The sequence below is a fragment of the Tachypleus tridentatus genome, chromosome 7 (assembly GCF_004210375.1).
Source record: "Tachypleus tridentatus isolate NWPU-2018 chromosome 7, ASM421037v1, whole genome shotgun sequence".
NCBI classification, from domain to species: domain Eukaryota; kingdom Metazoa; phylum Arthropoda; class Merostomata; order Xiphosura; family Limulidae; genus Tachypleus; species Tachypleus tridentatus.
Window position 1 is genome coordinate 85,221,005 of NC_134831.1, and position 20,717 is coordinate 85,241,721.

The following is a 20,717-nucleotide window of genomic DNA, read 5'->3' on the forward strand; positions in this document are numbered from 1 at the left end:
AAATAACCTTTCAGTTTGTTTCTTTTGTGCACCTGAAACACCAAGGACTTCATTTCAGACTGAAAAACAACAATAACTTTTATTCAGCTTTCCATAGATATAAATTAGCCACTAATCGAACAAAAAAACTTTTTTCTTGTATATTTGACATCCTGATGAACCTCTTTCCATTGAGAAAAAAAAAAAGGCTTAACCACTTCCTATACAGCTGATATTCCAGTTGACGGTGCACAGCTAATTTACATACCAGATGATGTCTCGTGGGCTTTCCTGAAATTTATTAATAAATGTATAATAATTATAATAATACTTGCATTACAAAATACCAGTAGTTAAGTTTATTACAATGAAGTATTTTTTAACCGTGTTTATGATGTATAAAACTCATTCTTGTATTTTCAGTTTTCAACAATCTAGCAATTGTTATAGAATGCACTTACTTTAAATGTTCGTTCTGGTAAACCTTCCTCGTGTTAATCACACAAATTAACTCTAATAATATGTGTTAAACTAAATCGGTAACAAACACTTCGGACGTTTAGTGGAGACGGCTGATTGAAAAACTAATTATCAGATATCGTGTTTCAGATTTTCTCGTCTTCAGATGTTTTTTTGTATATTATCTTGTTCATGAGTAAAATATAAATAAAGACAACACTAAATCGCAAGCATCTTTATTAAATTTTTTTTTCAGCAAGAATGTGGAACGATATGAAAGGCTGCATTTAAACCTACAAAAGAAGCAAATTTTGACCAATGAGAATGTCTGTTATATTGGTTTAGTTGAGCGTCACGTTAAGGTAAGTGTTGTATAAGTACACTGATTGAGAAAAAGTCACACAACATTTACTGCGATTGGTTATACAAACATTTCTTTATTGGTCGATGTACCAACAATGGGTGACCACAACACTATTTACATAGATAACTATCCTACTATATACAGTATAATGGCCAATAACTACTCCAGTACTAACTATGAATTATTGTTTAAAATATCTAAACGTTCGTATTTATACGGAGTACGTTTTTATCAGTATTACTAATTGTTTAAACAGCATAGCTGAATTTCATCAGGTTAACTATGCTTCACGAACACGAAGTTTGAACACAAACATTCTATGCGGAAAGCTTGTAGATAATATATCTCATGTGACAGAGAGCTGCCTACGAAGGTATGCTAATTATATGCATATATAGCTAGAACCTAATCATAACATCCTACCTACAAACTCGTTCTTCGTATTAGAATAGCTCTAATAACATTCACTACGCGAAAAATACGTAAAATACGCGAAATGTTAGTAATCGTTTCCATTATTTCCTTTGGCTCTGACAAACTTTATAAGGAGCTCTCTAATACGTCGCACCTGCCCTTATAACCAATCACTAGTTTACATTTTTTCTTGCTTACTATGCAGTATGTAAGCATAGCGATACCACCATAACTAGTACGAAACCTTGAACGCATAAATTTGTGTTATTTACATAAACTAGTTTTATTGCTATTTGTGTGGGATTTTATCGTTTTCGTATCCCAGAATTAACGTATCATTTTAATTATTTAAAATCTGAAAAATTCGGCTAAAGAAGAGAACGAGCAATGCATAGTCTTTTAGAATTTGCAACTGATAAAAATTCAATTTTAATTTTCATAACCTTTGACATGTGGAATCAGTATTGGAATTTTCACAAATTTATCAGATGAAACTAAACCCTACACAATCCCAAATTAATTTTGAAGTGAGCCTAAATCCTACACCAATCAGAATACTTGGATAACTCCGAATCTTCAGGATAAACTTAGAAATGATGATAAAGACCCACTAATTTTGGATTAGCCAAAAATCCTACACAATTTTCCAAAAATAAAAATGAAAAAATAGGTGTGAGTCCGGAACATACGCATGAAAAAATGTTCTTTTCAATAAACGTGGAACCTTAAATGACCCTAAAAATAAGCGCAAAGTAAACCTAGTCCAATTATATGTTCGAGTGTGCATGTTTGTGTTTTCTTATAGCAAAGCCACATCGGGCTATCTGCTGAGTCCACTGAGGGGAATCGAACCCCTGATTTAAACGTTGTAAATCCGTAGGCTCACTGCTATACCGGGAAAGTACATGTTCGAGCTTCAGAAATACAACTCAATATTGGCACTTATGACTTTTTTATGTGACTTTTAAACATCACGAAGTTCGAGTTGAATGTCGTTCCGATACTTTAACTTCAGTATAGATGAATAGTTCGGAAAGTTATACGCCACCAATTTCACTTTCAAACATGAGAAACAAATGAATTCATTATAGAATCGTTCGAAATAAAATCAAAACAATATATTTTAGACACCATATGTATTTGGTTAAACTCTCTGTATATCTTAAGTATGCTTACTGTATAAACTAAATGGTATGTTAACTAGAAACATGAGTTAAGAGAAACATTGATACACTAGCTGTGTTTTGATGACAACGTACATACATACTTTTAGAGTAAAGTAGTGAAAGTTCTGTTTATACGCGAAGAATCACCACTTACTTTCAAATTAATTTATGTAAAACAGTATGACCTTCTGGATATTTCAAATTAATTATAGCTAAATTAAACGTCTATCTACAGGCTGTTTTTGTTGTTGTTTCGGAAACAGCGGAGACCAATACGTTATCTTCGCGTCCCTCTGTTGTTTTAGTTGTTTATTATCATATGTCAACAGGCTGCGATGGAAATATATTTCTCTCATTACCAGTCTGGGAATGAATAAAGGGTCAGTCCACTCTTCATCAAACAATCCTGCATATGTACACAAATCACGCTAGGTGTCACCACTGTCGTATCATTCAGTTCACGGGGTACACTCTGGAATAGAGGTTCAACCTCTTGTCCATAGATGGAGACAATCCCCTACACATTCTACCTTATAGCAACACCGTTGTATCTCCTAGGTAACTTGTCACTAGGACAACGATAATACCGACCTGTTGTCCTTACAGCGAGATAATCCCAAACAAATTTGGCTATGTAGCAGCAGTGTCGAATCGTGCAGTTTACTATAGTACACTATGGAAGAACAGTACAACGACTTGTTCATGCACATATATATTCCCACTTAATAGTAAAACAACTGGCCAATACTTAACTCACCAGGCAGGTTCGGTGAGTAGTCTACAGATGGACATAAACTTGTCGCTATACAGGATAAAAACAAAGAAATACAATAACTGTTCACCACCCGTTCGTCATCTCTCTCATGTGTTTAAATTCTTTTCTGTTGTGTTCTTAATATGTACCGAAATTATTGACATAATAACACATTTAGATTGAAAGGTTCATGTCATTTTATGATAGTACACGTGTACTTAAAATGTGCCAAAAAAGAACACTACAATAGTTCTGGCATTGCTGCAGTTAAGTTTTAACAACATTGTTACAATAAGTTCTGTCACATTGTTATAACAAGTTCTCACACATAACAACATTGTTAGAACAAGTTAATTAGAGCATCTGAAACAGTACAAGAACGTCATCTCTTCTTCAATATTGCTGCTATTCCAAGCTGAGTAATACATCTTTTGGAATAATAAATGCGCTTCAATTGTTCCATAGAACTATAGTATATCGTTCCAAGTTGACCACAACACTTTTGTTCGCTACTTAATAATATCATTCAACGTTATCCCCAGTCTACTGAGACATCTTCTGGAACACTAAAAATATACCAGCTATTGCATAAAACAGTAGTTTTTCCATGTTTACTCTGACACCTTCTGAAACACTAAACATACGTTAACTATTTGCATACAACAGTATTGTTATTCCACGCTTACTCAGATATCTGCTAGAACATAAATGTACGTTAACTGTTCCACAGAGGATATTAGGTTATTAAATTTGCCCAACGCACCTCTTCAGGACTCACACCTGAAAGGTGTGTAATTGCTTTCTTAGAGGAAAATCGTTATAGAAAGCTCAACTAGTGTCTGAAAAATAACATTTTAAAATGTCTTTAGGTACACGTTCTCTTTTCAGGCTTAATTTGGAAGTTCATCGAATTCAATTGCTTACAAATGGAGATTTGCTATTCAATTTTATTTTCAAACGAATCGAAAGTATCTCGTTTCGTTTAAGAATACAACCAAAGCCTGTAGCTACCGTCTTCCCGGAAGATGTTCAACAGATAGGGGTCGGAAAAGAAGACGCTGCCAGGTAAGCGCCCGACCTATCAGGTGCCTGATGATGGGCAACACTGGCGGCAACTGACGCTGCCGCATCGCTGGACCAGGGCTGGAGACTCTGTAACGCGTGTAAGGAAGGGCTGCTGAGGCACAGTTGATCTCGAGAATTCTCGTAGATCGTCTTGGAAACAACATCGGCTTGTAATGACATCATTAACCGGTTAGCCGCTTGTCGTTCGGCCTCTCGTTCCTCTGCTGTCTGTCTCCTGAAATGATACCAAGACTTGGTTACATATGTTAAATACGGCTATGCACAATACTTATGTTAAATATGGCTATGCACAATGCATATGTTAAATACGGCTATGCACAGTACATATGTTAAATACGGCTATGTACAGGCAAACACGGTTTAAACAATGTAGTATTCTCAAGTTTCCCTGCCATTGTCTGATGGTTCAGGCGCTTGACCCTCAGTCTGAGGGTTGCAGGTTCCAATCCCTCTCACCGTGGGGGGCGTTATAATGTGGCAGTCATTCCGACTATTCGTCGGTTTATATGTTTGTTTGTTTTCCAATTTCGCGCAAAGCTACACGAGGGCTATCTGTGCTAACCGTCCCTAACTTAGCAGTGTAAGACTAGAGATAAAATAGTAGACCAAGAGTTGGCGGTGGGTGGTGATAACTAGCTGCCTTCCCTCTAGTCTTACACTGATAAATTAGGGACGGTTAGCGCAGATAGCCCTCGTGTAGCTTTGTGAAAATTCAAAACAAACCAGGCCCGGCATGGCCAGGTGGTTAAGGCACTCGACTCTTAATTTGAGGGTCGCGGGTTCAAATCCCCGTCACACCAAACATACTCGCCCTTTCAGCTGTGGGAGCGTTATAATGTGACGGTCAATTCCACTATTCGTTGGTAAAATAGTAGACCAAGAGTTGGCGTTGGGTGGAGATGAAGAGCTGCCTTCCCACTAGTCTTACACTGTAAAATAAGGGACGGCTAGCGCAGATAGCCCTTGAGTAGCTTTGCGCAAAATTCAAAACAAATAAAAAATTATATAAATTATAGAAATAATTATATTGAAACAGACAAAACATATGCTACAAAAGGGCAAACAACCATCTGTTACAGAGAAGAGTAAAATGCGCTATAGTATTAGTAACGTCGCGAAATCTGCAAATATTAAAATTGAGCCAATTTACCAAATAAACGCCACGCCCCCTTTTTCATACTGTCATTAATACTAAAATAAAAGCTTAATTGATTGATTCAGTTGAATCGACTGTTGTATCCGTTTGTGCAGGGATTTTATAACCACAGTTCGATTACATTAAACAAAAACTGTTTTTAATTACGTGCGAGTTTTTATAAAAACTTACATAATACAATGTTATTCTTGTTACAGGAACTTAATCTAATATCATCTCACACTGATACATTGTATAAGAAATAAAGAACAAGTTAAGAAAACAGACGAAGTAAAAAAATACTAAACGCATTACATTGTCCAAAGTAAGAAAGAAGACTGTATAGTCTCCCAGTGGCTTAGCAGTAAGTTTTTTTTTTTTTTTTTGTTGAAATTTCGCACAAAGCTACTCGAGGGCTATCTGTGCTAGCCGTCCCTAATTTAGCAGTGTAAGACTAGAGGGAAGGCAGCTAGTCATCACCACCCACCGCCAACTCTTGGGCTACTCTTTACCAACGAATAGTGGGATTGACCGTCACATTATACACCCCCACGGCTGGGAGGGCGAGCATGTTTAGCGCGACGCGGGCGTTAGCAGTAAGTCTGCGAGCATATAACGCCAAAAATCGGATTTCGATACCTGTAGTGCCTAGAGAACAATGCGCAGTTTTGCGTTTAATAATAAAGAAACACCTTTGGTAAGTTTATTAACCGACCTCACACACGGGGATATAAAATAAAAGCGTTTAACTGTCGTACATGAATCATCGTTAACAACTGTGTTAGACTGACTGCGATTTTTATTCTCTCTGTTTACTCTCCTGCTATTGAACATATTCAGACACTCATGAGTTATGTGTTTGAGTTGTGAACGGTATACACTGAAGAGTATGACTGACATGTGTGAACATGGAAGGGTTTGTTTGTTTTGAATTTCGCGCAAAGCTACACAAGGGCTATCTGCACTAGTCGTCCCTAATTTAGCAGTGTAAGACTAGAGGAAAGGCAGCTAGTCTTCCCCACCCACCGCCAACTCTTGGGCTACTCTTTTACTAACTAATAGTAGGATTGACCGTCACATTATATCGTCCCCATGGCTGAAAGGGCGAGCATGTTTGGTGGGACCGGGATTCGAACCCGCGACCCTCGGATTACGAGTCGAGCGCCTTAACCCACCTGGCCATGCCGAGCTTATGAATATGGAAGGGAAGGTCACCAATGTACTCGTGCGTATGCATTAGAATTGTAGAAGTTTGTGCCTTGATAAGTGTACACAAACAAGGTTGTCCTCCGGTAATGGCAACATGAAAAATAAATATCCTCACACTTCTGAAACCGATACGCAATTTTTATTTATTTTTAAGCACAAAACTACGCAATGGGCTATCTTTGCTCTGCCCACCACGAGAATTGAATTTTTTCTTATCTTGTAGTTAGCGTTACAAACTGAGCCACCGGTGGGTAATAAGCAAAGACGGAAAAAAGAACAGTAATCAGTCATCAATTAATTGTTTGATTAAAGACCGTGTCATTTGAGGCTTTGATTTTCTCTTAATGTTGGGTTTATTAGCGACCGTGACACTTTGTCTGTTACCCGACTAAAAATGTTTTTAAAATGTGTGTGAAATACTTTCGTTTACAAGGAAGACGAGAAATGGTTTCAAATAAAGATTTGTTCTTTATTCTGTGTGTGTAATTTTCTTTTACCAAGGCCACATCGGGCTATCTACTATATCCACCGTGGGGAATCGAACCCTTTATTTTATTTTTTATTCTACCCGCCATTTCAGTTTACGCCTTTTTCAAAATCTTTGAACGTCAGAAGATATTATAATTTAAAATCAGTCCATAACTAGCTCTCCAGTTCCTCCCGTTGAACGTGCTCGCGGTGGGGAGAATTATAATGTGACGGGCAATCCAACTATTCGTTGTGTGTTTTTTCCCATGGCAAAGCTACGTAGGGCTATCTGCTGAGCCCACCGAGGGGAATCGAACATCTTATGTTAGCGTTGTGAGTCCGGAGACTTACCGCTGTACTAGCGGGGGGCCCAACTGTTCGTTGATAAAAGAGTAGCCCAAGAGTTGGCGGTGGGTGGTATTGACTAGCTGCGTTTCCTCTAGTCTTACACTGCTAAATTAGGGACGGCTAGTTCACATAATCTTCCTGTAACTTCACGAAAATTCAAAATATATAGAGGAGATACCCCCCCCCCAAAAAAAAAAAGACAACAACATTAACCTGAAGTTGTTTGTTGTTTTCCTTGGAAATGTCTTCCATCCTTCAGACAGCGCCAAAAGTTTTGAAAAATAATAAAAACTGTGAAGTACATATTTGTAATTATCATGCTCAATGCCACATTAAAAAGTTGGTGTTTTTTTTTAAAATCTAATCTTGTTTCATTTGGTCTCTTGAAAATATTTGTGAAAAGTGTCCTTTTTTTATACTAGTCTGTAGTTATAAATTCAAGTAATTTTAATATGTATATCTGTCTACAAGTATTGTGTGAAACCTTTCAAAGATGACGAATCGCAGAATTCGAAAACGCGTTGTTCACAATGTGATGAAATCGATTCTAGGACAATACGAGCGATTTATGCATCAGGATTACCCCAGCCCACCCCCAGTGGCACAACAGAATGTCTGCGGACTTATACTGTTAGACAGCAGGTTTCGATACCTGCGGTGATCAGTGCACAGACAGCTCTTTGTGCTTAATAAGAAACAAACATCATGGTAAATCGATTCCGAGACAACACGCGTTTTTGTATCAACACTTAGCAATAAAATTATATTTAGTTATTTCTTAATGTTCACGTTGCTAGAATAAAAACTACGTCAAGCGCAATGACAAATTAAGTTGCGTGACAGTGATGTAAGCTGTTGTTTTTTTGAGGAAATTAATGGTCGTTGGCTTCAGATTAATCGTGTCATATAGAACTTGCAAATATGTAACAGAGCTGACAATTTAACGACAATACGATAGCCTTGAATATGTTTGTTTTTGAATTTCGCACAAAGCTACTCGAGGGCTATCTTTACTAGCCTAATTTAGCAGTGTAAGACTAGAGGGAAGGCAGCTAGTCATCACCACCCACCGCCAACTCTTGGGCTACTCTTTTACCAACGAATAGTTGGATTGACCGACACATTATAACGCCCCCACGGCTGAAAGGGCGAGCATGTTTGGCACGATGGGGATGCGAACCCGCGACCCTCAGATTACGAGTCGCACGCCTTAACACGCTTAGCCATGCCGGGCCCCTTAAATATGTAGGTGTAATGTGATACGATGTAATGGCGAAGTATTGAAGTTGTAAACCAAGAAATTGATTATTGATCAGTTTGGTATTTTGAGAATCTATCGTTTTCTATTTAAAAAAATTCTAATCTTATCCTCTTAACTCACTAACACAACTCTTGTTTACATCTCAGAGTCTTTAAAATAGTTATGACTTCATTTGAGGTATGTTATAATAAGTCACATAGACGTAGAAACACGATAGCCTTGTAATGCTATTTTAACAAGCAGAAGGTGAGAAACTTAATACGAATAATGCTATTTTACAAAGTCATATAAATATAAAGTAATTCATTGACAAAATTGTTACAATTCTCTTACACAAAGTGAACGGTTCTGTAGTTTAAGTACCCAATTTTTTGGGAGATAACGAATTAATCTGATATATATATGATATATATATACCATACACACATACATGAGTATTTAAATTAGTATAGATTTATTTCTCTAGGTTGTATAAATTAAATAATATATCCTAAAACAATGTTATTTTAACAACAATCAGGTTATTAAATCACCGTGACTTTGCGAATTTTGTTAACCCTGTATTTACGTATGCAAAACGAGAGCATGAAATGAGAATCGTGTCAAAGGTCACCGACAATGTCGAATATAAACTTAAAGCTCTCTACTACTTTAGAAAAGCCGGCCGCTTAATTATATCTCCGGGTAGTACAGATTGACGACGGTCTACCTATACGATTGTGTATAAATTGTAAAACTAATTGAAGAGGGTTAGTTCTTTCATTGTATGCACTCTGTGCGGTATCTCTAATTATACAGATGTATTAATTACACTCGTGTAATTGTTTATCGATTTTTGTTTTCTTTTTGCGAGATTCTATCCTTGAAATGGCTGTCAGTACCATCTTGGTACAAGGAATACCAAAAGACGTTAACATCAGTGTCTGAGACGTCTAATTTACACGTAATTACCTACACACATGAGAGATTCCTTCGGTTTAGGCGAAACGTTCCTTGCTGCTATTCTAATACTTAAGCAGGTGTTTCCAATTAAATTAACATGTTGATCACGTTTATTCGCGACTTTTATTATTCGCGCTGATGTAAGTGTTATACGCACAGTAATATTTGCATTTAAAAACACAGCTAAAAGTCGAAAACACAACAACATATATACGTATATTGAGTAATATTATACGATCTTCGAAGTGCAACACGTAGGTATATATTTTTAAACGTATTATTTGTCACATAGTCATACGTTAATACGTAATATATCAGATACATTAAGTGTTATTTTATGACTTAGTGGTAAGTATCAGATACATTAGGTATCTGACGTCACTATGTCATATACCGACACCTAACGTATCTGACATCACTAAGTCATATACTAACACTTTATGTATCTGACACCACTACGTCATATACTAACACCTAATGTATATTATACAAACTATTAAGCCATATACTAACACCTAGCATTCCTAATACTCATCACTTCGTCACATTTTAACGCCTGGCATATCTTAAACGTACCACTAAGTCATGCGTTAACACCTGATGTACATAATATCTACTACTAACTCGTATGTTACCACTTGATATATCTGGCACTCACCACTTTGTCATATTCTAGCGTATCCTATAGTTACCACTCATTACGTCATATAATAACACCTAGTGTATCAGACTCACACTAACATCTGACCGTATTCATATAATTTCCAGATAATTACCAGATACATACAGCGACAGCAGTAGTTACCAGCCATGTGCTCATAGTTTCAGGAACAGTTACCAGGTATGCAAACACAGGTACTACCTGTACAGACATAGTTACCAGCTATATGGACACAATTACCAGATACACAGATAAATAGCAATATTTGCCAGCCATGTGGTCTTACTTCCAAGAACAGTTACCAGCTATGTGAACACAGTTAGCACCTGTATAGACACAGTTGCCAACTATATATAGACACATTTACCAGCTATGTGGACACCGTTACCAGCTATATAGACACATTTGCCATCTACATGGACACAGTTACAAGATATATAGGCACAGTTACCAGCTACATGGATACAGTTGCCAGCTACATAGACACATTAGCCAGCTCTATGAATAGAGGTACCACCAGTATGCACACAGTTACCATCTATACAGACACAGTTACCACCATCGTCCTCAGCTATATTAAAGTTGTGTTAAACATTATATATAGAGTTTGTCTTACACAAACGGAGGGAAATATGAATTGTTCCTACCATACTTATAATAACAGAACGTACATTCACCAAATTACAGCATGAAATGTTCGTACCGTACTTATAATAACAGAACGTACATTCACCAAATTACAGCATGAAATGTTCGTACCGTACTTATAATAACAGAACGTACATTCACCAAATTACAGCATGAAATGTTCGTACCATACTTATAATAACAGAACGTACATTCACCAAATTACAGCATGAAATGTTCGTACCATACTTATAATAACAGAACGTACATTCACCAAATTACAGCATGAAATGTTCATACTATACTTATAATAACAGAACGTACATTCACCAAATTACAGCATGAAATGTTCGTACCGTACTTATAATAACAGAAAGTACATTCACCAAATTACAGCATGAAATGTTCGTACCATACTTATAATAACAGAACGTACATTCACCAAATTACAGCATGAAATGTTCGTACCATACTTATAATAACAGAACGTACATTCACCAAATTACAGCTTTTTTCTTCTTTTTTTTTTTTTCTAGCCATTTTACTTACTGGCGATCAGCGAGAGCTCATGCAAGACTAATAACCATATACATTCTAGATTCCATTCGTAAAGGTTCGGCAGTTGATCGTGTACTTTCGAGATTTTTGCCCTATCTAAGCCATGTCGCATTTAAGAACTCCGCATATGTTAATAACGTTAATAACTCAGTATTATCGGATAAAGATCATACCTCACAACCAGTTACCAAGAATTTCACGGGCAGTTTTCGCATTTTACATGTATATTTATTTATTAATGCGTACATAAAAATATTGAGATAAAAAACGCAACCCTCACAAAACATGGACCAATTATACACCAAATAAAAACATTTTTTTCCCTCTTTTGAACAAGTACCTACACATTATATAGGTTAGTATATCAAGTTCAGTGTTAGTAACGATTTTTGTTTACTCTTTTTAGGCGCCACCTAGAGGAATCAGTTTAATAATATTTTTTTTTTCTTTTCTGTGTCCTATCTATGTCTGTCCCCCAATGGGACAGAGGTAAATATATGGAATTAGAACACTAAAATCTAGAGTTCGATTCCCTGCGGTGGATACAGTAGATAGTTCAATGTGATTTGGCTCTAAAACAAATAAACTAGTTTGTTTATAAACTTATACAGATAATAATAAATTGCTACGCTACTATTTCCTTCCATTATAACATACGATGGATGTGCTTCGGAAATGATATAACTTCTACAAGCACTAACCCTTTTTGTCAAAAGAAATGACTCGAGAAACAACCATGAAATGATACATAATCGCACATGTGATAACATAAATGCAATCGCGTACACGTGGATTATAAAGACGGCTGCTATAGGTGTTAAAACTTTAATTAAAATATAGTACAGACAAACGTTGCAATTTTCTTAGGTGACCTGAAGATGACCTAGAAAGGTCAAAACGTTGTTCTGTACTTTATTATAATTAAAGTTCTAATACCCATACCAGCCGTCCCCAGAATACATTTTTACTTCAAGTGAATTTCTTGTTATCATGAATTATACCGTGTACACAGCGTACCGATATGATTGGATCATTGTCCAACATTTTTATTGTTAATAACGCATTGAATTTATTTATTATATCGTCACATATTTATTCTACAAGTGTAATTCGTCTACATTCTAGTTGTTCCCGTACCCCCACCCACAACGTTTGTGTATGAGTTACCCGCTCAAGGTGTGTCTCAGGAGAAATAGGAGTTTGATTAATACCACTGTTGAACAGAAGTTGGCTATTAATAGTTGAGACTGTTCGTGGTTTACCGTGGCGCGTATAAGAAAACAGTGTGTGCTATTGGACAGAATCGCTGTTCTAGGTGTTATTGAGAGACAGCTCTGATGTCACGTGACAAAAACGTTTAGCAAATCAGTATGTTGCAGCTTCCATTGGAAGCAAATATAATTAATATACAGTTGCCACGTGTCCACATCTGGGCTGAAGTGAAATTACTTGGTATCTAAATAGCGAGATTTGTTTGAATATTAAATTAACAAAAACATATTAATAATACTTGTATTTTAATACTCTAAACTTGTCGTCCGATAGTTTTAACTCGTTTTTTTTTTTTTTTTTTCGTGGAAAGATTAATTAAAGCTAGTACAACTTCTATATGCAGAGTTTATTTCGTTAGCTTCACGAGGATGGCGGGACGGCGTGCGTCTGTGTGCCATTCACCATGTGTTTTGTTTGTTTTGGAATTTCGCGCAAAGCTACACGAGGGCTATCTGCGCTAGCCGTCCCTAATTTAGCAGTGTAAGCTTAGAGGGAAGGCAGCTAGTCATCACCGCCAAGTCTTGGGCTACTCTTTTACCAACGAATAGTGGGATTGACCGTAACATTATAACGTCCCCACGGCTGAAAGGGCAAGCGTGTTTGGTGTGACAGTGAATCGAACCCGCGACCCTCAGATTAACCCACTTGGCCATGCCGGGCCTTCACCATCTGTGAATACTAACAATACTCTCTTGGAAGTCACCCTTAGTGGTTAATTTCCTGAAATTAGTGTAACTTGGATGTTTCAGTATTCTGAATTGTCTGGGCCACACCCTAACACTTGAAACTTTCATGACGATTAGAGTTCGAAGAGCACGTACAAAGATAGTTGACAGAGGGAGAAAAGTAAAGTGAAACGTCTCAAAATTTAAAAAAAAATGATAAAGTAAAAATGTTCGGGATTTTCTTGGGGTTTAGCAACGTTTTATGGTGATAAGTGGTCAAAATATTGAAAACTTTGAGTTGGTGACAGACACACGGACATTAGGTGCTTACTGAGCAGATGAATACGGGTGAATGCCCGCAGCTTCTAACGTATCATTATTAGGCTTAGTTTTTGCATGTTCTTGTTTCATATCGTATATCGAAATTAATTGAAGACTGTTACAAGCTTGTCTTTAAACTATTCGACAATAGTTTTCAAGTTACTCGGTCAACTATACTGTACGTACCACAAGCGTACTTGAAAAGGGCAGAAATACGTCTCCATTCAGGTGTGTACAAAAAAAAAGTGTTTGTAAAATCCCTAGATAAGAAGAACGCTCGACTAACCACCAGCTGTCAGATTAGGCTTAGTACCGCTTTATTCTATAATATTTCAATCCATTTTTGTATTTTTTTTGTTCCACTAAAGATATTTGTCTGTTATTTATATTATGTTGATATTTATTCAAAGGGCCTAAAGATCGATAAGTGATGTCACTAAATATGTTCTGCATTATTAGTAGTGGGCGTTATAATGTGACGGTCAATCCTAATATTCATTGGTAAAAGAGTAGCCAAAGAATTGGCGGTGGGTGGTAATGACTATCTGCCTTCCCTCTAATCTTCAATCACATTGGTAAATTAGGAACGGCTGGCGCAGACTAGCCTACGTGTAACTTACACTGCTAAATTAGAAACGGCTAGCGCAGAAATTAAAAAAAAAAAATTAAAAACAAAAAAAAAAACCTTAATGGCGACAGATACTAATATCTAGTTTTCTTTCTTTCCTCTGTTCTGGGAGTTCTCTCGTAAGTCCGCGCTAAAATCTACGGTTCGATTTCAAACCGTGGACACAGCAGAAAGCCCAATAAGGCTTTACTATAAGACACACACTGTCTTTTCACTGTAGTAAAATATTAGTGACGAGTATACTTGAATCCATGCTATTCTGTGACGTGGCTGTTTAAATGTGTAAAAAGGTTGAAAATTTTCCATTCGCTTTTTTTTTTTCGTACTTTTAGTCCTAAAACTAAACTTCGAATATTCATTTCAACATTATATTTGATATAAGATTAGCTTTTAAGCTTTGAATCAAAGCTTTCTCGTCTTCGTTTCTTCCTTGTCTATCCTTTGTATATAAGATTCTCTCTCAATGGGGGAGTCTGAGGACCACCCCAGTACTCTAATCGGTCCACTATTTTATTAACTTTTAATTAAAGACTTGACTTTTACGTATAAGAACTGGTCCAATTTATTTTTTTTTTAATTTCTATCCCACCCTTCATTCATGTTGGGCTTCCTTCTATAATAATATACAGTGACCCAACGATTAACATATTTTCCAATTTCCCACCTCCCCAGAGGCACATCTGCGGACTTACCGGTAAAACCCAGTTTTCGATACCCCTGGTTGGTAGAGTTTTATTTGTTTGTTTCTTTTTGAATTTCGCGCAAAGCTACACGAGGGCTATCTAGAGTGAAGGCAGCTAGTCATTACCACCTACCGCCATCTCTTGGGCTACTTTTTTACCAACGAACAGTGGGATTAAACGTCACATTATAACGCTCTCACAGCTGAAAGGGCGAACATGTTTGGTGTGACAGGGATTCGAACCCGCGATCCTCAGATTACGAATGGTAGAGTACAGGTAACGCCCATTGTGTATATTTACGCTTAACTACAAACAATAAACGCAGTAAAATATAGTCCGTGAAGAAAATGTTGAAAACTTCAAATTTCACACGTTATGAGATAGCATTATATTCATTACGAAAATCGATTCTTGGAATAATGCAGCATTTTGAAAATCGATTGTTTACTATAACTCGAAATAAGTCTCAAACGTATTATCTTTAACATGATATGGACGTTATGTAATTTACAAAAAAAATATTGTTTAGAAATATAGTTCTGTATACTTCAAAAACAAAACGTAGGATAATATTGACGACAACTTGACTTGTGTAAATCAGTTCATGACAAGCATGCATTGACTGCCGAAACTATCGAGGAAGATGCAAACATTTAGATTGGCCGAAACGTTCACTGAGCGTGTCAACTATTGAGTGATAATACATCTAAAACACTCGGTTTGTCCGAAATGTCCAACGTATCAATGAACTCCTGACGAAATCACAATCAAGAAATTTGGTTAGTTGAAATTTCCACATTTATACAACTATTAAAGAACTCGTTGTCTTTACAGCCGGATTAATAATTATTTATATTTAAGTTTCGAAAGTTATGGTAGAACGTTATACGTTTTCCTGTTCCGTATGTAAAATTAGGGTCTCAGTGAACAGTGTGAGAACCAACTAGTCGGTTGTTTTCGCCGAAATCAGGCCAACAAGGACAATGTAACTCTTTTTGTTTCACGTGGTCATGGACCAATAAATCTAATTGGTTTTTGTATAAAAACTAAAATTATTAAGTAGCAGTAACTTCCACGTAAAAACTATTTAACTCCCGTCGAGTTACACACAGGTGACTTTTGTTTACTGAGTCCCTAATATTAAGGTAGTTCCGAGTCAACAAGGTTGTATAACGTGTTATATTCATAACTAGATTTAATAGCCAGTTACATGTTCTTATTTCGGCGCTTACGTAATTACACCACCATACGAATTGTTCATATTTCTTGTATGTTTCTCTACATACCATCGTCCAACCATGTTTTGAAAAAAACAACAAATCATTCTGTGAACCGGGCTTAGTTATTAATAACAACTCTCGTGACAGTAAGCCCCACTATTAGCCCTAGTAGCTAGGCGACAAGCCTAGAGGCTTATAACGGTAAAAAAACCCACAAAAAGGTTTCAATACCCGTTGTGGGCAGAGTACAGATAGCCCATTATGTAGTTTTAAGTGTAACTCAAAACAAATAAACATTCAACTCTCACGACTGTAATCTCCACCACTACCCCTAGTAAGAAAGTGGTAAATCTAGAGTCTTATAATGCTATAAAACGCTAAAACTAGGTTTCCATAGCCATGGTGAACATAGCTCAGATAACCCATTTTATTAGTTTATACTTGACTATAAATAAAACAAATTCACAACCACAATTAATAACACAAGCGTGTAATAATCTTATTTCAAACATCTAACAGACCTTCTGTGGAAATGTTATTTTGCACATTTTTACGATTAAAGTTGAAGAACATATACACCGTAATATAGCATACGAAAAATGCAATTACGTATTAATGACGTTCTAATTTAGGCCCGGCTTGGACAGGTGGTTAAGGAGCTTAACTCGTAATCTGAAGATCGCGGGTTCGAATCACCGTTACACCAAACATGCTCGCCCGTTCAGCCGTAAAGGCATTATAACGTGACGGTCAATCCCACTATTCGTTGATAAAAGAGTATCCCAAGAGTTAGCGGTGGACGGTGATAACTAGCTCTCGCCCAACACTGCTAAATTAGGAACAGCTAGCGCAGATAGCCCTCGAGTAGCTTTGCGCGAATTTCAAAAAACAAATAAACATCTAATTTATAAAAAAAGATAAAATAAACAATAAATGAACCTTTGTCAGAAGAACTAAGTCTGAAGAAATTTTTCAGTACGTACTATTCTCCCGTTAGTACAGCGGTAGGTCTACGGACTTACAATTCTAAAATAAGAGGTTCTTGGTGGACTCAGCAGATAGCCTGATGTGGCTTTGCTATAATAAATCACATACACACACAGTACGTACTATGAAAGAGTAGACTACACAGAATAGAGTAATTAATTATAATTTCAGTAGTCCTAACTTCAGGTGAACTGCAACATAAGTTAATTAATACACTGATTCATCAAAAGTCCTTATCAAAATTTTATAATCATAGTCATATAGGTTTGTACCTCAGAATGATTTTCTGATAGAACGGTCACTGACGATTATATCTTAAACAATAAATTACATAAGTTCATTTCGTAATTATGCAAAATATTTCGTTTGCGGTATTTCTGTACACCCACCGTGATAAAGTGGAACTACTGTAGAAAAGTTAACTCGTTAAACCTTTCTAAATGAATTATTTATAGTTCACGTAGTGAGACACCTGCCTTGGATCAACCAGTTAATATATACGTTAAACTTGATTCTAAATTGCCCTTAAATAATCCGCGAGCAGCATTTTGATTCCAAATGCCCGGTCTTTCAATTCAAACGAAGCCAATCTACTTTTCTGGAGATGTTTTTGTAAAAGGAAAAATCAAATAAATTAATTTCCTTTAAATTACTACATCAAAGCAAGGCTTAAGTTATTTATTATTATAATTTTCTTTCTTTTTGTGAAATACCATTAGGAATGGTCTGTATTGCAAGGACGCGCAGTAATTATAGCTTCCGCCACGTGGAACTAAAACCCTGCTAACAGGTTTACGACTACCTGCTACAACCACGTGACTCGAGCTGAAGCGCTAGCACATCTCGCAAAGACAACCTGACAGGTCACGTGATCTTGGGTGGAGTAGAGTTGAATATAGTTCATCACAATTTTATAATCGTCCGTGTACACACCTAGTATATACGTGCTCGACATTTACGAACAGAGTATCTATGACAAAGCTCTTTAAACTACGACAGGCAACTCGAGTGGTAGAAATAGGGTTAGAGAAGCCGTTAACTCGCAGTTCTTTACAGCCTGACTAACGCGCAGTTTCCCGAATAATAATAATAATATGCTAGTAGCAGCTGTCATGGCGTCATCGCATATTAAGCCTAAAGTAAAGAGAATATTTCATTCCCGATAAAAAGGCCTTCGCATCTCATACCGGGCTTTAAAATCTGATTAGCGTTGATTAATTTCCTAAGCAATTTAGTGTGTTGTTGTTTTTTACACATTTTAACTTAGTGAAAAGTGTTCTTGATATCAGTTTAATGCGTCTCAAAGATTAAGCCTAACGATTTTGTAAAAATAATAATTAATAAACATGCAATTGTCGAAAAATGCCAATTTTTGCCATCTAGAAAACGACCATAATTTCCATTATGTATTTCTAATTTAGTTCGACATTTCATAATGATTAGATCATAATTAAATAGATAATTAATTCATATCTCAGTGTCTACATGATAAAAACCCAACAGTAAACAACATAACACTATAGGATTACAAGAAACCTTTGGGTCTATCTATATATACTATTAGACACTGTAACCTGTCATATACTTCAACATAATCGAAACGAATTTTTGTTTAATATAACAGACACAGTAGCCTGAGTTCTTTCTAGTTCTTGTTCATTCGTTATTCACATAGGTGTTACAAAAAAACACAGAAATTGACTGTGCATCTTTAGAGGGAATATCAGAATGTAAAGTACGTATATCCTTCTGTAGGAGAAGAGAAATTAATTTTATGTCATGAATATATCCTTCTGTAGGAGAAGAGAAATTAATTTTATGTCATGAATATATCCTTCTGTAGGAGAAGAGAAATTAATTTTATGTCATGAATATATCCTTCTGTAGAACAAACAAACAAACATTCAACTCTTACGACTGTAATCTCCACCACTACCCCTAATAATAAAGTGGTAAATCTAGAGTCTTATAATGCTATAAAACGCTAAAACTAGGTTTCCATAGCCATGGTGAACATAGCTCAGATAACCCATTTTATTAGTTTATACTTGACTATAAATAAAACAAATTCACAACCATAATTAATAACACAAGCGTGTAATAATCTTATTTCAAACATCTAACAGACCTTCTGTGGAAATGTTATTTTGCACATTTTTACGATTAAAGTTGAAGAACATATACACCGTAATATAGCATACGAAAAATGCAATTACGTATTAATGACGTTCTAATTTAGGCCCGGCTTGGACAGGTGGTTAAGGAGCTTGACTCGTAATCTGAAGATCGCGGGTTCGAATCCCCGTTACACCAAACATGCTCGCCCGTTCAGCCGTGAAGGCATTATAACGTGACGGTCAATCCCACTATTCGTTGATAAAAGAGTATCCCAAGAGTTAGCGGTGGGCGGTGATAACTAGCTCTCGCCCAACACTGCTAAATTAGGAACAGCTAGCGCAGATAGCCCTCGAGTAGCTTTGCGCGAATTTCAAAAAACAAATAAACATCTAATTTATAAAAAAAGATAAAATAAACAATAAATGAACCTTTGTCAGAAGAACTAAGTCTGAAGAAATTTTTCAGTACGTACTATTCTCCCGTTAGTACAGCGGTAGGTCTACGGACTTACAATTCTAAAATAAGAGGTTCTTGGTGGACTCAGCAGATAGCCTGATGTGGCTTTGCTATAATAAATCACATACACACACAGTACGTACTATGAAAGAGTAGACTACACAGAATAGAGTAATTAATTATAATTTCAGTAGTCCTAACTTCAGGTGAACTGCAACATAAGTTAATTAATACACTGATTCATCAAAAGTCCTTATCAAAATTTTATAATCATAGTCATATAGGTTTGTACCTCAGAATGATTTTCTGATAGAACGGTCACTGACGATTATATCTTAAACAATAAATTACATAAGTTCATTTCGTAATTATGCAAAATATTTCGTTTGCGGTATTTCTGTACACCCACCGTGATAAAGTGGAACTACTGTAGAAAAGTTAACTCGTTAAACCTTTCTAAATGAATTATTTATAGTTCACGTAGTGAGACACCTGCCTTGGATCAACCGGTTAGTATATACGTTAAACTTGATTCTAAATTGCCCTTAAATAATCCGCGAGCAGCATTTTGATTCCAAATGCCCGGTCTTTCAATTCAAACGAAGCCAATCTACTTTTCTGGAGATGTTTTTTGTAAAAGGAAAAATCAAATAAATTAATTTCCTTTAAATTACTACATCAAAGCAAGGTTTAACTTATTTATTATTATAATTTTCTTTCTTTTTTGTGAAATACTATTAGGAATGGTCTGTATTGCAAGGACGCGCAGTAATTATAGCTTCCGCCACGTGGAACTAAAACCCTGCTAACAGGTTTACGACTACCTGCTACAACCACGTGACTCGAGCTGAAGCGCTAGCACATCTCGCGAAGACAACCTGACAGGTCACGTGATCTTGGGTGGAGTAGAGTTGAATATAGTTCATCACAATTTTA

The 20,717-nt window shown here is 36.3% G+C and overlaps 1 protein-coding gene across 1 annotated transcript in view; it reads right to left on the reverse strand.

The window, feature by feature from the left end:
- Positions 1-863: 863 nt before the first annotated feature.
- LOC143256089 (T-cell leukemia homeobox protein 3-like) overlaps positions 864-20,717 on the reverse strand; it is a 58,234-nt gene continuing 38,380 nt past the window's right edge. The window contains exon 3 of the mRNA XM_076512810.1: positions 864-4,436. Coding sequence (XP_076368925.1) covers positions 4,166-4,436 — 271 coding nt within the window. The 3' untranslated portion in view covers positions 864-4,165. The remainder of the gene's footprint in view (positions 4,437-20,717) is intronic.